An 18,500-nucleotide genomic window follows, 5' to 3' on the forward strand; every position below is an offset into this window, starting at 1 on the left:
ACACAATTATTCTTTATTTCAAAATAAATAATTTGGAAACATAGTCTTTTCATTATTCATAATGGTCAATTCTTCAGGTCTTGAGAGACCTATGCAGGTCTGAATGAAATACAATATCCATTCCAAATTGAAGACTATGCTAGATAAGCAAAATCCAGCAGGACATCTAAAATATGAGGACAAGTTAGGAGAAAAAAGTACCATCAGTTTGTAGTACAATTTATTAGTAACAAAGTACATTTTCGTAGGTTACTTTGGATAGTACTGGATGCATGTGCAATTGCATCTTTAATGTTAAAATTGCTTCACCTCCTATGCCATTCAACAGGAAGGTTACTCTGGTAAAAGCACATTGTTATGATGGATAAAAGAGCCCAAAGCCAAAAAAAACCCACCCCACCCCAGTGTAAAACTGAACAGAACCAGGTATCTTGTCTGACAGTTCATAGCTGCAGTTCACACCTGCTGGCTCTGCTGCCAGCAGAAGACTTAAGTGCTATAAGCTTATTTTCAAACCCCAATGAACTTCACAGCAGATATTTGCATTGTTTCTTATTGCCCTCATCAACAGTATTAGGATTAATCACTCCTCTCCCCTGTTTTCCAAATAAAAGCTGCAAAGTCTCAAAGCACTGGATTTCTATGAGCACAAAAGGTCACTTTGGAACACAAGATTTGCTTCTAAATTTCCTTTGCAGTTTCATTATTTTCAGGAGTAATGTTTTGTGGCACACAATTACTAAATGTACATCTATGTAATTCTGTAAGAAAACTTCATTGTGGACAATATAAACATCTGCTTAAAGCTCATGTACTGTATAAAACAACTACTGTCAATGAATGATCAAAATCTTATTTTAAAACGTTAGAAATGGCAAAGGTGACTGATTGCAAAATCATTAATTTTTTGCAATGAACTGGATCTTTAATTGCCTAGGGACTTTTACTTAGTATTGTACAAGGCTTTCCTAAAGTGTGTTGCAGCTATTGACAAAGTAAATTAATATTTCCTTTTACAAAACATAAACAGAATGTGTCATCTGTCATTCAGGTGAATGAAAAACCTTGTAAGATTTGATTTGTTTCAACAAGTTAGAATCATACTTTTTCCTACAGGATTAAGGCTATTTCCAAAGGTCTAAATTACAAATATCTTGGAGGATTTTGCCAATCGCAAATTCAGTGCTAGTGTCCCGAACACCTTTCACAGATGTTGCAGTCAGCCAACTTTTGGGTGCAAGATTCTATTAAACAGAAAGATGAAGAGAACAGGCAGTGAAGAGGGCGAGCGGCTTGCAGTAGGCTCCCTTTCGACACCCTCAGGAGAATGGCATGTTTCTTCATGCTCTGCCAGTCAGGAAAGTGAGACCCAATCAAAATTTTCAAATGTGATTGCAAAGCTTTACTTTTTTTCTTGTGGTTTTAACAACGGCAATGATACAAGGAGTTTAATAAACAGTTAATAGTAAAGCCCTGACACCAGCTCCCACTATGCAACACAGAACCAATCCTTCAGTAATTCTCTCTCCACTTGCTGTATGTTTTCTCTTCACACAGTAGCTGCCAACTTCATTCATTAGCAGCCAGCCATACAAGGAGCATTGTCTTGTCCATACAGGCAAGGTAAATCTGTGGCTTGTGGCCCCTTCAAAGGCACCGGGCACCTTTGGAGCATCACTGGCTGCGCCTGCCCAGCAAAGGGGGCAGCAGAGGCAGACCGTTTAGGCAGTAGTTGCTCAAGGAGCAAGGTTGATTTCAGCCCCACTTTGGTAAATGAACTTGTTTATCATTACATAAGCTTGTAACAACGCTCAGTAACAACAACTGATTTGCAAGCTACAAGGTTCTGGTCTGGAAAGCCCAATTTATATTTCATGCTATGACTAAAAATTCGGTTTCTTAAGAAGTTTAAAATTTAAACTGATGCAAAATGCAGGAATTTTAGATGCTTGACTTCTCAACTCGACATGAGAAAGCAGAGCTTTATGGAGAGCCACTTGTGAGAAACATTGAAATGCGCACACACACTGGTCCACTATTTGTTTTTGCTAACAAGCAGCAAAAACAAATAGGACAAACACCACATCTTAAACATGAACACTTTTCCAAAGAGGTGGGGACTGAAGAGAAATCCAGGAATGTTTTTCAGTACATTCTGACATCAGGGCATGAAGGCACACACAGCATTCCTACAGAACAAATGGGAGCACTGATAACGAGGTCCATTGCGCCTAACCTTGCCGGTTTGGTTAGAGGACAGATTAGTGCTAATCACACCGAACGCTGAAACCTTGGTCAGTTTCGCGCGGCCGCTGCTCCCTGGGAGCGGCTCCGGGGCCAGCGGCTCCCGGGCAAACCAGCGGCAGCACCTGGAACCCAATGGCCTATCTTACATGTAAGATGAAAGGCAAGTTGACAAGCATTTTGAGCTCCTTCATTCAAAAGGATGTATGGAATAAACTCAAAACAGTTTTTAAAACTGCACAGAAAGTATATTTACATTTGGTTGGCATTATTCAGGAGTATTGAAATAATACGGCAGTACTCTCTTTGGGAATGAAGGTATTTTCACCCGACAGTTTCTCTGAGTATTTTCCCTTGATACTGGATATGAAACTTTTTTGGTCTGAATCTAAGTGAAAGTGACCTAAATATGATTGGAAGTATTATGGAAAAAAAGTATCCCTCCCGCCTTTCAATTTACTTAGCGACATCTGCATAAAGTTTCACATACCTTTGAAAAGGAATATGATAAATGTCTCTGTTCACTTGTGATGAATCAATGTCAAAGAACCTGGGCTTTAAAACAAGATCCATTACCCTATTAACTATCCTCATCGGCTGTTCAGAAATGATAGCATAACACCACTCTAAGAGAGGTAGTAAAACCATTTTAAATTTAAAAAAAAATAGTACAGAATTTTGAAAATATTTTAAGATACTGAAAACAAAATAGAACACCTACAGTTTAAATATAGGAAAGCATGAATATTCAAATCCTCATTCAGTTTGAGATGAACTCAGGAGTCCCCAGAGTTTACTGCCACAATGGCATCACTTTTTGCAAGAAAATACTTGGACGGAAGCCTTTGTGCAAAAGGCTGTGTATCCCCTTGTGAGAATCTTACAAATCCTTTACCATTAAAATTTGTTCTGCACTTTGTGCTCTTTCTCACAAACATGTATCAGCTGCAACGACTACAGGGCTGATCTCAGCATCTTATGGGAAGTTGAAGTTCAACAACTGAAGTAATACGCAATTTATTTTTAATGGTCTTGCAAAAGAGCATGGTTACTAATTTGAGAATAAACAGACACTGCAATTAGGAAATCTTTGCCATTCATCTGTTTTGTAAGATTTTTCTGCATCCAACTGCTGCCAAAGTGTTACGTTTCATTTGAAAAGGGATCCTTCCTGCCATTGCCTCAAACAAAAATGAAGAGAAACTGACCAACGTTTCTCATTGTGTCGGTATTTCAGGTGGGAGAAGGGAGGAAGCAAAGGACTTGTGGCAAGTCTAGAAATGGGAAAAGAGCGACAGGGAGTTCCCTAGCCCACATGGGCCCAGCTGCCTCAGTTGTCATGACAGAGAGTGGCCAGTTGGTCAAAGGTCTGACATCATCCAGTGGCAAAGTTTCTAGGGATAGGTTTGGGAAGCGGAAGCAGATATTACTGACAAGATTTTTAAAATAAAACAAAGTATGGCTACATTTGCTCTTCTCTATCTCTCTTGTTTTCTTTCCAACCTCATTGATACTACCAGTCAACATTCCTTTAACAAGGGGCATAAACTATAATGGACATCGCGCAGTTAGGGAGAAGGAACAGAAACAAACTAAGTTACAGTTTTCTATATCTATTTTGCTCTAAGGACATGAGGTACAATGTTCAATTCAGAAGCAAGAGTGCTGTATTGTAGCACTGTAACTTCAACTGTATCCCAATTAGAAAATTCTTAAAGCTAGAAACATACACATATGTATCATCAATTAATAAAAACTGAGGGCCAGGACGACATACCTGCGAGCTTTGCAGGAGAGGTTTTTTTAATGTAAGAAGAGGAACAATTTTATGAGGTTTTCAAGATACTACGAACCAATCCCACTTGACTGACTTAATTTGAAAACAAGACTGTGCAGCGCTGGGGAGCTCAAGAATTAACTAGCAAGTCTGAAAGAAAGGAGAACTAAGGTCTCATAGTATGTCAAAGTTAACACTGTAGCAATATTGCTTGCAAATGAAAATTTTAATGTAAATACGCACAGTTAAGTGACTTGTCTTTTTAAGGCACAAATAATGTAACCTATTGTGGCAACAGCCAGTCTAGTTAGTACATGATGCACAATTAAAAACCTACTTCCCAATTAACCCTGTGCTGCACAGTCAGAGCATTTAGATAGAACAGTCTTAAAAACAAGTTAAAACGCTCTGTGTACCTCCTTCCTTCTTCTCTGCTTCATCTCGAATGAGAGGGGATGTAAGTATCACCTTCAAAGTCAGCTTGGGCTCCTTTGTGTTACGAATAAGAATAGCTGCCTCATTTACATGCTCCTCCACGAGATACTTCTCTTCTGTAAGTTTCTGAAAGTTACCAAGAAAGATTTCAAGAATCTCCTAATCAACTGAAAAACTACAGAATCTCTGTATGTGCATATGCCTCTTAAATAATGAGAGGCCTACAAGACATTGCAATAATAAATAAGGCCTTACCTCCCTCATTAAAAACAAACAAAACCCCCAGTAACATGCGTAAGAAAAAAGGTCTGCAGCAAATTTAATGAGAATACTAAGTAGCCCCACTATATTATCACTTTTTTTTTTTTTTTTAAATGAAGACAGAAGTGTGCGAAATACCACCAGCAACTTTTGTTCTTAGTGAGTACACACTTCTCCGGTAACGCTGCCTCTAAATGTAAAAGCTCTCATATGCAGTATGACCAACACAGCCATAACTGTCAGTGCAAACGGATGACAGATTCCAGTGCAGGAGCCGCACCAGCTTGCCTAGTCCATGTACCTGCCATGAAGTATGACCAAATATACCTTGGCCATCTCTTACCAACCCAAAGAGATTCTTCAGATGCCCCAGCAACAGATTTCACCACCTCTCCAAAGAGTCTGTTCTGATTCTTAGACACACATATAATTTAGACAACCTATTTTGCAACAAAATTGCCCCTTGCTACAGTTCCAATTACTTCTCATCCTACCTTTGGTAGCCATGTGAGATACTGAATCACTGTCCCTTTACAAATAACCGTTAATGTATTAGAACTTACACCTGCATTCGGTCTTGACTTTTTCAAAACCAGGTAATTTTAATTACGCGGTTTTCTAGGTGCTCATTCTCACTCATCTGATTTTCTCCAACTTGTCTGTCCATCTGTCTCACTCCCTTGCCACACAGCACTGGAAACTGGACACAAGATCCCACTGTCACCCACTTCATTTATTAGTACCAGCCGTGGGAGAGATCCCTGACAATGCCTGGAAAACCTGACCTTCCTCTCTTGACAGCACCCCAATGAATCGAGTGTTTTTTAAATTGTTTTCACTAAACTTTTTATTTCTTGCTTGGATTTCTTTTGCAGATAACGCTACAAACTGCTTTACAATTTGTTCCATTAACATGCATTGTGTCAGAGGTATCTCAGGTGATCTGTATCTGCAGGACTTTCAGTAGTCCTTTGGGACCTCTCTCAACCTCCAGAAGTGCAAAGATAACCACAGGTAGTTCAGAGTCCTAAAGCTATTCCTTGTGTATGTGTTTCAGCAAGACCATAGGGTTAGAACATAGCTAACGTATTCTAACTTCCTTCCTTGTTGCAATCTGCACTCCTCCAGCTCCTTTACTGTTGGGATGAAAGTGTTTAAGCATCTGCTCACTACTAGGCTTCAAAGAAGCACAGCAGAAGCTGTTAACATCTCTGTACCTCATTTGCTCTTTTTGACCACTAATGGGCCCACGCCTTCCTTCTCCCTCCTGTATCTGATGCGTCTGCAGAACCCCTCATTGTCTTTTAATGCCCGTGACAGAGTTGTAGCTTGTTTCATGAGTCAGATTCCTCTTACCTCATGTTTTCCCGTAATCCTTTCCCCTCACAGTGCTTCCCCATAGGATCTTACCTACTTGTCCCTTGAATTTATTGCAGTCTTCACATCTTTTAAGAACGTCTGTTCTGCCGTTCTCACTTTTTTTGAAGCATATGCTAACTTTTCTTATCACTTTCAACCCTTCTCATCTCACGCCTCGCTACAAACAAGTAAAATTTACTCTTTACTACTCGACACATCCCTATCATTTTCAAACAAGTAAAATTTACTCTTTACTACTCATAGTTCCTTAGCATTTTCAGCTATGGATAGGGCCACATCTGCAGGCGCATTATCTCATTAAAACAAGCCCTTTATGTGAACAAATGAACAGTGAGAACAAACAGCTGTCAAGAATGGTAAAACACATACTGTCTATGCGGAAAGAAACAAGGCAGAAAAGCAGATCAGGAGAAGAGCAGATCAAGTTTGGACACAGTGTGGAGAGAGGCACTTGCAGTGCAATACTTCAGGGCACAGTTTCTCAGCAACAGTGCATGTCAGTCTGGAAGCTGGATTGATTATTCAGACTCAGAACTCTGTCAAAAAGGTATTATCCCCAGTTGCTTTAAAGAGACCAATATTAGCTGCAAGTGCTGCCTACTGAATGCCAACATCAGAATTAAATAGCCATAAATAAGAAGAGTTATGAGCTCATGATTAACATGACCTAAAATGAATGACCACCTCAGGTGACTTGTTCTCACTTCAGAAGTACAGAGGTGTTTATCTTGGAACAGCCCAGGCGAAGCAAAGCAGCTGCAATGCAGAACTTAAGGTTCAGGCAGGGGGACAGGGGACAACAATACAGACCGATTCGCATGCTCGAGCAGGGAAGATTTCTGGGACTGCAATTTAGCTCACGTTAGTGGTTGGACCAGAGAGCAAAAATCAGCTGAGTTAGTTACCAAATAGAGAGGTTAGCTGCCACCATAGGAAAACTGACATCACAAATAGGGATTAGGCAACAACAGGAGCAAGATGTTAAATTTTGTGAATAGCTACTTCACGTCACCACCTTAAACATGTCACACAACCTAGATGTCGTCCTAGATTCAAAGTATATTTCTTTAATCTGTATCACTTGTCTTTTTTCCTGGAACAAATTCCAGCCTTTATCCAAGTACACCGTGCAGTGCTAGCAGCCATTGTTAGAGGACTACACTAAATTAACTCACCTGAATTTGAGCTGGGAGATTGTCTTTAACTATACATAACAAGGTCTTTGTGGGTTTTTCTTTGCACATGAGAACCAGCTCCAGATCCATATCATCTTTTATCAGCAAGCCCTTTGCAACCAAGCCAATTCTCATAACACCACACAACGTCCGACCACCTTGATCCCTGGAAGTGAAACAATTCGGAGTAATTAAAATGGTATTTTCACACATTCAAAATACTTGCATTATTCCGTCACAGTGAGGAGATGAATGGATGGGACTGATGACTGTGCTAACGTGGCGTAACACTCATCAGAAAATGAAAAGCATAGACTCCTTTTATGCAAGTAGCTCCTGTGAAAAAAATTAATTGAAGCACTGATTTGCAATTCACACGAACACAGAAGTTGCCTAGCTTAAGTCACAAAGCTTCACAAAGCTCAAAAAAGCCCAAAGTCGCTACCTGCAGATCTACCAAAAGAGTAGAATAATTAATCTAGACGAGCTCTCTGACAGAAATCCTGTTTTCAGAAGTGATCCGAGCTGTCTTTTAGTGACAATCCAACTTTAAACATGGCCACACACCTTTTCAATGTTTCTTTTAGTTGATCCATACATTCAAACCTTTATCTTTAAAATTATACAACCAACTTCTGAAGTTTTAGCCCATACTACAAGCTGACATTTCAGGAAAGCTTCTAATTTCAAAGAGTCTTCCAGGCACAATTCCTTCAACAAGTCTTACCACTGAAACCTACAGGAATAGAGGTCTGACTACTAGTTTTTACTCTGCAGCTAAGGTTTAGGAGAACATTAAAGAGCCACAGTAAACATAACTTTCAAAGCAACACAAGAACATTTTAGTTTTGAGTACTGAGAGAAAGACGGCAACAAAAACCAGTTTAGTAGACTAGGGATGCTTAAAAACATCAAGAAAAATGCAAGAAATGCATCTTTGACAGTTTAACACCAGCTGTTGCCACACGATGCATCTCACTCGTGGCACATCACCATTATAAAACCCACAGAAAGCACGTAATCAGTAAAGGTGGTAAACCACCTCAGCCAGAAAGGCAGCATCCCTGTTCACAGCGTTCTTACCATCCAGAGGGATGGACTGGATATAAAACAGAAACAACCCAAACCAAACAAAAAAACAAACCCCAAAACCAGTGACACTGTGATTGAAGGTCATCACATAGATCCTAAGCTTTGCTCAAAAGTATCTTCATCCAATAGTTGTACTGCATATATGTTTTTTAAATGGAAAGGCAGGAACAGCTGCTTAAACAACAGACAGAAGAAAAGAAGGAATGACACAGAAAACAAAGTGGCAATCTCAACCTAGTTACTGTCCTTGGAATACCCAGAAGCAAACTAACAAAAACTGTTATGGAAGTAAACAACATCTCAACTTCCACCCTGGAACTGTGCTACTTTAACAGTATCTGGGTGCAAATATGTGAGAAAACACGGAACTCCTTTAGATACGGTTTGTAACTAACATAAAGATATTTTAAGTTATATATCTCTCTACAATGTAAGCTCCTTACACTTAGCTTGTAAAGTGATTAGTAAAATAATTTGTCCCAAACAAATGCATAAATACACAAACTATTTTGTATGTATAAATAATACACTGACGTTTACAAAAACTGTACTCTAAATTTATAACAGAGCATAAGCATGAAAAATCCTGCACACCCCCGTGTGAAAGCAAGGCCATCCAATTCTCTCAAAAGCATTTACTGCAGGCTTGGATTTTTACAAAATTCTGCGCCTATTTTACCCACATCAGAAGACACCTAAAAATGTCGCCAGTAATGCTAGGAAGTCACCGACAAAACATACAGCACACTGCATATCAAGAAAGACTGTTCTTCAGCAAAACACGGAGCTTAAATACCTTCCTCGAGAAGATGACAGAACTTAATTGTCCATCTGTGGAGAAGCAGCCCATTAATCCACTACAATTGTTCTCCGGTGTCAATACAATCACGCTGTCTTAAACCAATTTATATGTTAATTTATGTAAAAATACTCATTATTTTAAGTGTTTTGCTATTTCTATTGGAATACGTTTCACACCAGAAAAGTGACATATCACAGCTCAGCCTTACACAAAAATGCCAGTGATTAGACTTGTGTCTGTTACATATTTATTAGGGAACACAGAAAACCACAGGCATCAAAACGAGGGACCATTTGTGTATTTACTTTTCCAAGGCTATCATACAATGGTCTTCATGCTGCTGAACGTTCCCGTGTGGGTCAGTGTATTCTGAGCAGGTGGTGCTGCATTTAAACTTCATGTAGAGCAAGCAGTTTCCTTCAATAGCTCCCAAGCCCACAACCTTATCTTAGAGATAATCAAAGACAAGCCTAAGTGTTAAGAAAGAAACCTGTGGAAAAACACTACTAATATTTGAGGAATTTTCTGTAGAATCCACAACGCTGTTGGGAAACCAGATCAAGTCATGAATGCTTTCTGCTCCTCCCAGCCATACAAGTGTCCTCAGTTAATATAGCATATTTCTTGTTTCTAAATTGAAGTGCATCCAGACAGCAAGGTACAGCAGGGCTTCGTACCTTATTTCCTGAATGCTACTCTAAAAATTTATGAGACTTGGAAGTAACCAAGAACCACATTATTATGATAAAATAGGAAGCAATATTTCACTTCTGAATTTTCAGACATATGTCATTACACATTTAGGAATAACTGATAAATACAATGGTAGTCACTGTCTCTTTCATACTAAGCCAGTAAACTGTATTTTCAGTTTAAAAACTGATACGGTCTTCCTGATTCAGAGTTAGATCTTCCTCCATTACCTGCACGGAATTGTATCTTACTCCAGAAGTATACAATATACAGGGTCTGTATTTCCATCTATCACTGCTAGAGTAGGCTATGCTTCCACCATCCCAAAACGTAAACAACTTTACGTATTATTTACCAGGACACCAAAAATTTGAAAAGGCCCCACAATAAACCTTTCACTGCCATAAAAGGTGTCAGAAAACATAACAAATATATATGAAAAAGAATACACTTCCTTTATCAGTTTTAATATCAGAACTTACTGAGCAAAGCCCATGTAGCAACAGACTTTCTTAATATTCTGCATGCATCATTCATGCATCATTGAAAAAGAAACGGAAAGACTCCTTTGGCTCCATCTCTAGTGCAGGTCATGCTACAGATGTAACCAGATTAAGTCCCAAGAAGTTCAGTGGAGAAGTAGTATATCACAGGAAGAGCAGAGAACTGGAAGTCGGGTTTTTGAATTGGCTGTTGGTCTCCTGGTGCTTCACTTCCTCATCTGTAACCTGGATAGATACTTACCTGAGTTGGAGAGCATGTGGAACAAGATTATCCAGAAAGCACTGAAGAGCCAGAAGTGCCCAAGTTAAAAAAGTTTTACACTAAGAAACTTAAAAAAAAGCCAGTTGTTCCTCCTCCTTCGTCTACTACTGGAGTTACGCTAGAACAACAAAACCTGACACCGTATCAGGGAGTAGACTGGGACATACAGCAAACAGATGTTTCACTCAGTAGAGAACTACGTAATTGTGCTGGTTTTGGCTGGGATAGAGTGAATTTTCTTCACAGTAGCTAGGATGGGGCTGTGTTTTGGATTTGTGCTGGAAACAGTGTTGATAACACAGGGATGTTTTTGTTACTGCTGAGCAGTGCTGACACAGAGTCAAGGCCTTTTCTGCCTCTCACCCCACCCCACCAGCGAGGAGGCCGGGGGTGCACAAGAATTTGGGAGGGGACACGGCCGGGACAGCTGACCCTGACTGACCAAAGGGATGTCCCACACCATATGGCATCATGCTTGGCCTATAAAGCTGGGGGAAGAAGAAGGAAGGGGGGGACGTTTGGAGTGATGGCGTTTGTCTTCCCAAGTCACCATTACGCGTGATGGAGCCCTGCCTTCCTGGAGATGGCTGAACACCCGCCTGCCGATGGGACGGAGTGAATGAATTCCTTGTTTTGCTTTGCTTGCGTGTGCGGCTTTTGCTTTCCCTGTTAAACTGTCTTTATCTCAACCCACGAGTTTTCTCACTTTTACCCTTCCGATTCTCTCCCCCATCCCACTGGGGGGAGTGAGCGAGTGGCTGTGTGGGGCTTAGCTGCCTACTGCATTTAAACCGCAACAGTAATAGAAGGTAATGGATCCTTAGAAAAGTTAGGTCACTGGATAAACAACGAAAGTTTATAAAAATCTTTTTTGTGTGTCTTAAAGTGAAGGAGCCCCTAAGCTACATGGCTGTGGATTGCATTTGTGTGTTACAGGGATGTAAATTCACTTACAATTGCTGAAAAGTTTGTCTGCTAAATGCAACTTCACAACATCACAGTAAGATAAATAATGAAATAGAGAGCAACTGCTGCCCACATTGGGCTTACTACTATTCCCTGCACTCACCCTACATGCTCCCACCTCAAAAAGTCCAAATATATCCACTTCCTCCTGTGAACATTCGTATGCAACAGAATCAACTAACACTACAACTCATTTAGAAGGAAGGGAACCCATTCAGAGCAGTACAGTAACACATTATGAGGCTCAACTCACTTGGCATTGCTTTCTGCACCTTCCTCCTTTGCTTCCGCATCACCTTCACATTTCATAGACTTGTTCTTTTCATCCATCCAGTCAGAGACATGTTTAAGGGCACATTCTACTGTTGATACCATGTTCTGGACAGCTTCAAGTTCCTCTGGAGATGGATAAATGGTTGAATGTTTCACCATAACATGGCGGTCATCATTAGCAAAAGATCGGATAGATCTCTGTTATGAAGTGGGAAACAGGGGGGGAAAAAAGAACAAAGTTACTGGATTATCAATAGAAGGACACTGCCTGAATGGGAATCCTCCCTGAAAGACGCAGGAAAATGTTTTATCATGACCATTGCTTATAATCATGAGGAGTGATTTCTTATCTTTAAATTTATTTTAAAGAGAAAAAAGAAAGAAACCAAATACCAGTGCAAAATCAGCATTAAGCTGGTAAAACATATAAGACCTTGGGTGGGGTTTACGGCACCTAATATTTGATGCCTAAATTCAACTCTTCCAGAATCCTTTTATTGGCTACTAGGAGGAATAGGCACATGTGGAGCACAGTTCATGTTTTTGTCTACCAGGCACATCTGGAGCAGAGTTTATGTTTATGTCTACTTTAGGATAAGAAATTGTGCTTTAGAGGTACATTTCCCCATCCATATGTGACTACAGAAGTCTAGACTACTATATCAGATTAGCTGCCTCAGACATCTAAAAATTAAGCAAGCTGAATTTCATCTTTTGTCTGGACTGTCCATCATAAGTGGAAGTTGTGAGACTATGCGCTGCTCACAAATCAGAAAGAGGGAGAACGTAAGTGTAGGACTAGGCAAATCTCCGTACTCCCATGTACAGCTATGGTGGATACAAAAGAGGGTCAAGACCTGTAGTATGCCTTACTCTGTTCACAATGGCTAGTAATGGAGTTTCTACATCTTGTCCTTTCATGACTTCCCCCCTTCATTTTCTTTTTTCTTATTTTCATTGTTTTTCTCACTTCTGCCAGCCCTCCCCCCCAGGCTTCTCTTTGAGAAGAGGGCATGGTCTGGCTGGCTAAGTATAAGGTTAGAGTGCTGAAGCAGGGGACCAAAAAAACCTGAGTTTCATTCCCAGCTTTGCAGCAGACAACCTAAGATCTTGGGCAACTCATTTCACTATTAAGTGTCTCTGACTTCCCTCATCCTTTGACTAGCTTGTTTATTTAGATTAAGCTTTCAAAGTCAGTGAGAAATCACTTAGGCCCTGATCTTGCCTTAAGGACCTACATCTCATGGAGATAGAAGCTGTGAGCAATAGTACTGAAAGAGAGAGGGGCTTCCCTACCCTGGAATACTTGCAGGAATCAAGGAGTTCCTGAATTTCAGCGATCTTTGTTGGCTTGCGTCAACCTTCAGCAGCTGGATAGCTCAGAGCAAAGAGAAAAGCCAGGGTCCTTATCCCAAAAGGTAACCTCATTTCAAGGTAGGGAAATTTAGAACATAAGTATTCTAGGGTGAAAGCAGACTGAGTAAAGCATGTGGAAAGGAGGGCAGACAAGGAGAATACAGAGAAGATACCTATTTTGTAAAAGGCATTTATAGTCTCCAAATACAACTCTGCATATCCTGGAAGTGCTGAGTGCAGCCATCTCTCCTCCATTTATGCTAGAGACAATGGCAACACGCCTTAGAACAAGACAATTAAATAGCCGTTCCCTTATGGTTTTGTTACTGCTGCAGATGAAGTCATAGGCAATACGTATCGCTGCGAGAGGCTTAGCAAGCTGCACAGGGATTTACAAAGGCATGAATGAAGATGAGGATAGAGATAAACTGGTAAGAAGAGACCAAAATAATTTCTTAAAAAAAAAAAGAAAGAAAGAATAGGAAGAGATTAGAGTGCTAATTAAGTTTGCAGTGAAACTCAAAGTCCTGAGTGATACTGTTGAGGAAGGTAAACTGAAGTGGTTGGGTAACTTGTGCTAGGAAGCTACAGTTTGTCACACACTATCCAGATGAGACTTACTTAATCTAAACAGTGAGCCGGACCAGCTGTGATCACAGCACAGACCTCTGGCAAGAGCAGCTCTACGTCTTGCTCTCTACAGACACATCAATCACTGCTGAAACCCTCCCAGAACTTGGAATCATCAACCAAAAATCTCTATTCCTCCTACACATTAAATACCTTAAGTAGGTTTCATTTTCATCCTTACTTAATGGGTTTGTAACAGTACACACTCCTAGGGACAAAAAGAGCCTTTGAAGGATCTCAAAGGCCTCTGGGTTGAATCCTTGTTAAGGAACTGGTCATGATTTCTTGGCTCATGGCATTCAGTAGGTCCCTTCCATCGAAGGTCGATGTGACATCATTCCTTTCCTAACTTTTGTGCTCCTACCCAGATGGACAATTCAGGTAGTCAAAGAAGCGCATCAGTCGGGGTCTGGTATTATCCCCAGTACTTTCATAGGTTGCAGAATGCTTCCCGGAGGTCCCTCTTGTGGCTTATCCGCAACATGGATACAGAAAGAAGCTGCAGTTCAGCAGTGAAAACTGACAAGCTGGATTTCTTAGTTCACCCCCACCATCTCTTATCTCATGAAATATCAATTAGGAAAAACAGTCAAACAGGAACAAATTAGTAACTTCTAAATTAGAAGACATTTGTTTTGTTTTCTAATGAAGAGGGACTGACAAGATCAATTCTTCATTACAATTTAGGCCAAAAATAGCAGCAAAATGGGACACTATTTAAAATCCAATATATTGACAACTCTGCTTTGTCAAGTGTTCTTCCTCCCTTTATGCTCTATAACAGGTAAAAGTCTCATCTTAGGTCTTTTTTTTTTTTTGAGTATAAACACACAGCCTATCAGCAGCAATCAGCTACACAAGTGTTAGAGAACTGCATTTAAAATTTATTGCATTTATTCTCATTTCCATTCTCTCAGTAATAACCTTAAGAGGACTTAATAATATACAAATATGCTTAAACTGCTCTCCACAGGTATTTTTCAGGAACTGGGTAGGTTTATTGCCTTTTTGTGAACACATCTTCAGAATCTTACCATCACAATACTTCATACTTGCACAGCTTTACAAATTCCAACATCTCAGGCATTCCCAATTTGCAGCCAATACCAGGCAGATTAGAAATAACTCCTCACTTAAACAATATACACCAAGTATATTTGACTACACACATTTCATCTACACTATTAACAAAGCGTGCATAGAACCACATTCAATCACACGCACACAAATATGAATAATCAACACTTGCTTTTGTGAGGAAGAGTTAGAAGGGGAATATGAGCATTTGGTTATGCAATGTGCAAGTTCAAGGTCACCCATGCTGTTTGCTACAGCTTGCTAATGCCAGTTTTATTAGAATACCTTATAAGCATCCCCTTCATTCATATTTAATAATTCATGTTATGCAGGCTCACAAGACAACTCTCTAGTTTTAGGAGGCTGACAATACATCAAACCTCATTTGCTTTGCTCAAAGCATGCAGTACCATCTCTAATTTAGCACAAGGTCAGAAAATCCCCTTACTCTGGTTTTGTCAGGCCCCATGCAAGACTGTCAGCAGAGAATATTTTTAATGCAACCCTATAAAAGATGTCAAATACCTACCATGGTTTGTTAGTGTTTCAGCTCTTTCTCCCTCCCTTTCTCCTTTTCCCTCCTCCTCGGTGTCTTTGCTAAGCACTGTTTTGCCTGACAGAACCTCTTCATAAGCCTCTCAGTCCCTTGACAGCTCAAGAGTTCATACAGCCAAGATGCTCTGGGAGTCACTTTCTGTAATTCACCTGCAAAAAGAGAGAAACAACTTGAAAACAGAAGAAACGACATGTTAATTCCACTAAGTGTTCAAAGCAGCACATTAAGTCAAACCACTGATTAAAGCAAGCAGGCTTCAAGATGGGGAGGCAGTCACTGAACCATTTATTCTTGAACGACAAGCAGATGTCACTGTGGAAGGCAACTTTTCGTAATGTGCCCACACGTATGTAACGACTTTCCCATGCCAGTTAGAGCTTATCTCAGTGTGGTTTGTCAGCCACCTGGCAATCTAAGTTTCTGATATGAGGAAGACGGGAAATCCAACATCTCAAATATGCTCTATATGAAACCAGCTCAAGAAGTCTCTATTTTTATGTTGCATGCGCATTAGGAATCAAACACACTCTATTTAATTATAAAAAAGTAATTATCTGTTGAAATCCCCAGTGCAGCCCTCAATCCTGAATGTGTCAGGTGCTGTACAACAACTAAGACTTCAGGTGGCAATAATTGTAAATTTTTATTTAAAAAAAGACAAGCACATTATAACAAACTGAAGATGTAAGACTTATGAGAATGTTCAGCTGAAATCATCCACACCGCCTTTTCTGCCCTTGCACTGCTTTTCACAGCACACAACATTTAGAAGATCCTGCACGAGCAGCCCTCTTGTACTAAACTAGGAAACAAACACCAGCACTGGCAGCATAAGGAACTGCAAATAAATGCTCTGTAAGACAAGAGAAGAGCAGAATAACAGAACAGGTAATGTGAGAGAGAGGAAAGCGTAAGCTCATTGCATAGCAAGATGCTCTAGTCCTTGCAGAAAATTCCTGTTTTCCTTTCGCTGCACATATTGTTGCATCAGCTTTTCAGCAACATTTTGAAGCAATTGGAAGCCCAGTCAGTAAATTTCTGCAGACTGACACATACACTCAAATGTTTTCCTTTTCTCCTGTATGTCGATCCTTCTTCTCTAGCAATATGTTGCATATTGTCTGTCAGAGAATCCTGACATTGTTAGAGATTAAAAGCATGTTTGGCAACAGCAGAGGGATAGGCAAGATGACTTGAAAGCCTTGTAGATGCTTAAACCTCAGGGGTGTGACAGGGAGTAATTAAAACATTGCATCCCATAGAGATTTGAACATGCCAGGAGAAAGGCAACAACAAATCCTGCTTCGCTATTTTCCCAGTTAAGAAGAAATAAATCGGGTTTACAGGACCAATAGCTTTGGCAGCAAGTGCCTAATAGTTGTTCGTATCTCACACCACTGAATTTAGGATATAGAATCGGGTAAAACAAAAAGCAGCCAGAGAAGAATACTGTGCAGGGGCCTGTCTGTTCCAGCAGCTAAAGATTGCCAAGGAAGAAACCCCAAGAGAGTTAAATGCAGTCATACTAAAAATACCTGGGAAAAGCAAGCTAATGAAAACCCTGAAGGACCTCACTTCTTATCACGAAGGCTATATACCCTAACCAAGGTATATTAACACTCTACCAAATTGCTTCCCAGAAGCGATCAAGGCGATGTTCTTTCATAGGACCAGATTCTTCTCTTAAGAGATCCTGAAAGCCAAGCAGGGGCAGCTGGGAGGAAAAATAAGCAAAGATTACTGTTTTGGCACTATCTATTCTGTGAGCTAGTCATAAACTCTTCCACACTTTATAGTGTGCCTTCCACCATCTCCAGAAGCAACCAGGCTCTTTACGAGGTCTTCTTGTTTTGCTTTTCTATAACAATAATATGCTTTTTGAGTCAGCAGATGGCAAGCCAGAGAGACTTTTATGAGACATGTTTCCAGATCACCTATCTATTTCAAATTAGTTCTCTCTTCAAACTAAATTCCAGCTATCTTCACACACTCTTCTTCCCTGCGACTCCTACATTTCACATTTTCAGTTTGCTGTCTTCTCTGGTAACTGTAACTTGGCAATTCCAGGCAGAGAGAAGGGCACTGGAATGTGTTGCTGACTTCAGCATATGCCCAGTACAGCATCTCTAGACTCCAAGCAACACTCCAGCCTGGCCTCCCTCCGAAGACTACTGCAAGCTGTTGCTTATCAGCTTGTACAGTGTATTGAAAGCAGATGGACAAAGATAGCCGGCTGAGCAAATTCTGGTGTTTCAGTAAATTGCTGAGCAGACTGTTGTCTAGAGGGCAAGTCTGCAAACTACCTCACAAGCTCTGGAAACAGACATACCTCAGGGTGCAATTCTGGATGTGCTGAGTGCTTTTCAGTGTTCTTTGAAAATCTGAAACAGAACGAAAATAAATGTTTCACAGCTATGATGAGGGTTAATCTTCTACTGGACAGATGAAGCAAAAACACCAACACCTCTCAATACTCTGCCTTAAGCAGGTAGTAACCACCGTGTTTTCAAGACAGGTTCAAGTTTCAGTGACAAGTATAAGTTGTTGGACAAAGGTATTTACGAGTTCGATTCTACCTGCCCTTTTTCTCAGCAGTCAGTGGCTAAGGTCAGGGCATATACAGCTGAATTACAATGGGATCTTTATAATAAAACTCAGAAAGCTGGGAAAAAAAAAAATCCTGAAAGTTGAGTTGAAGCTGATATATGATGTCTTTCAAGTCATTAGCATCCTAAGAATATTTCACAGAAATGCACACAGGAGTGAAAACCTAATATAGTTCAGACTTTGAGAGAAAATTTTCAATAGAAGCACTAAACAGGAGGGAGTTTACTATAAAAGTGCAGACACAATATACAGAACAAAGTACATTTGACAACATGCAGAATTAAATTAAGGAAAACTAAAATCAAATCTGCTCCAACCATATGGACTAAGGCAGCAGAGCATAGCTCAGCACCAAACACATCAGAAAGCATTATGTGAAGTGAGCAGCAATTCCATAAATCCAACAGCCTC

At 40.2% G+C, this 18,500-nt stretch overlaps 1 protein-coding gene across 12 annotated transcripts in view; it reads right to left on the bottom strand.

Annotated features, from left to right (window-relative positions):
- Window positions 1-18,500, bottom strand: part of STRBP (spermatid perinuclear RNA binding protein) — a 72,028-nt gene that overhangs the window by 31,271 nt on the left and 22,257 nt on the right. For 10 of the 12 annotated variants that reach the window (XM_076355520.1, XM_076355519.1, XM_076355521.1 and 7 more), the window contains exons 2-7: window positions 17,812-17,863; window positions 17,108-17,196; window positions 15,456-15,631; window positions 11,844-12,061; window positions 7,273-7,438; window positions 4,438-4,582 (exon numbers count right to left, since the gene is read on the bottom strand). In XM_076355520.1, the coding sequence (XP_076211635.1) occupies window positions 4,438-4,582; window positions 7,273-7,438; window positions 11,844-12,061; window positions 15,456-15,458 (532 nt within the window). In that variant the 5' untranslated portion in view covers window positions 15,459-15,631; window positions 17,108-17,196; window positions 17,812-17,863. The remainder of the gene's footprint in view (window positions 1-4,437; window positions 4,583-7,272; window positions 7,439-11,843; window positions 12,062-15,455; window positions 15,632-17,107; window positions 17,197-17,811; window positions 17,864-18,500) is intronic. The other 2 variants (XM_076355512.1, XM_076355513.1) reach the window with 2 other exon arrangements.

This window comes from Aptenodytes patagonicus, chromosome 18 (genome assembly GCF_965638725.1).
Source record: "Aptenodytes patagonicus chromosome 18, bAptPat1.pri.cur, whole genome shotgun sequence".
Classification (NCBI taxonomy): Eukaryota; Metazoa; Chordata; class Aves; order Sphenisciformes; family Spheniscidae; genus Aptenodytes; species Aptenodytes patagonicus.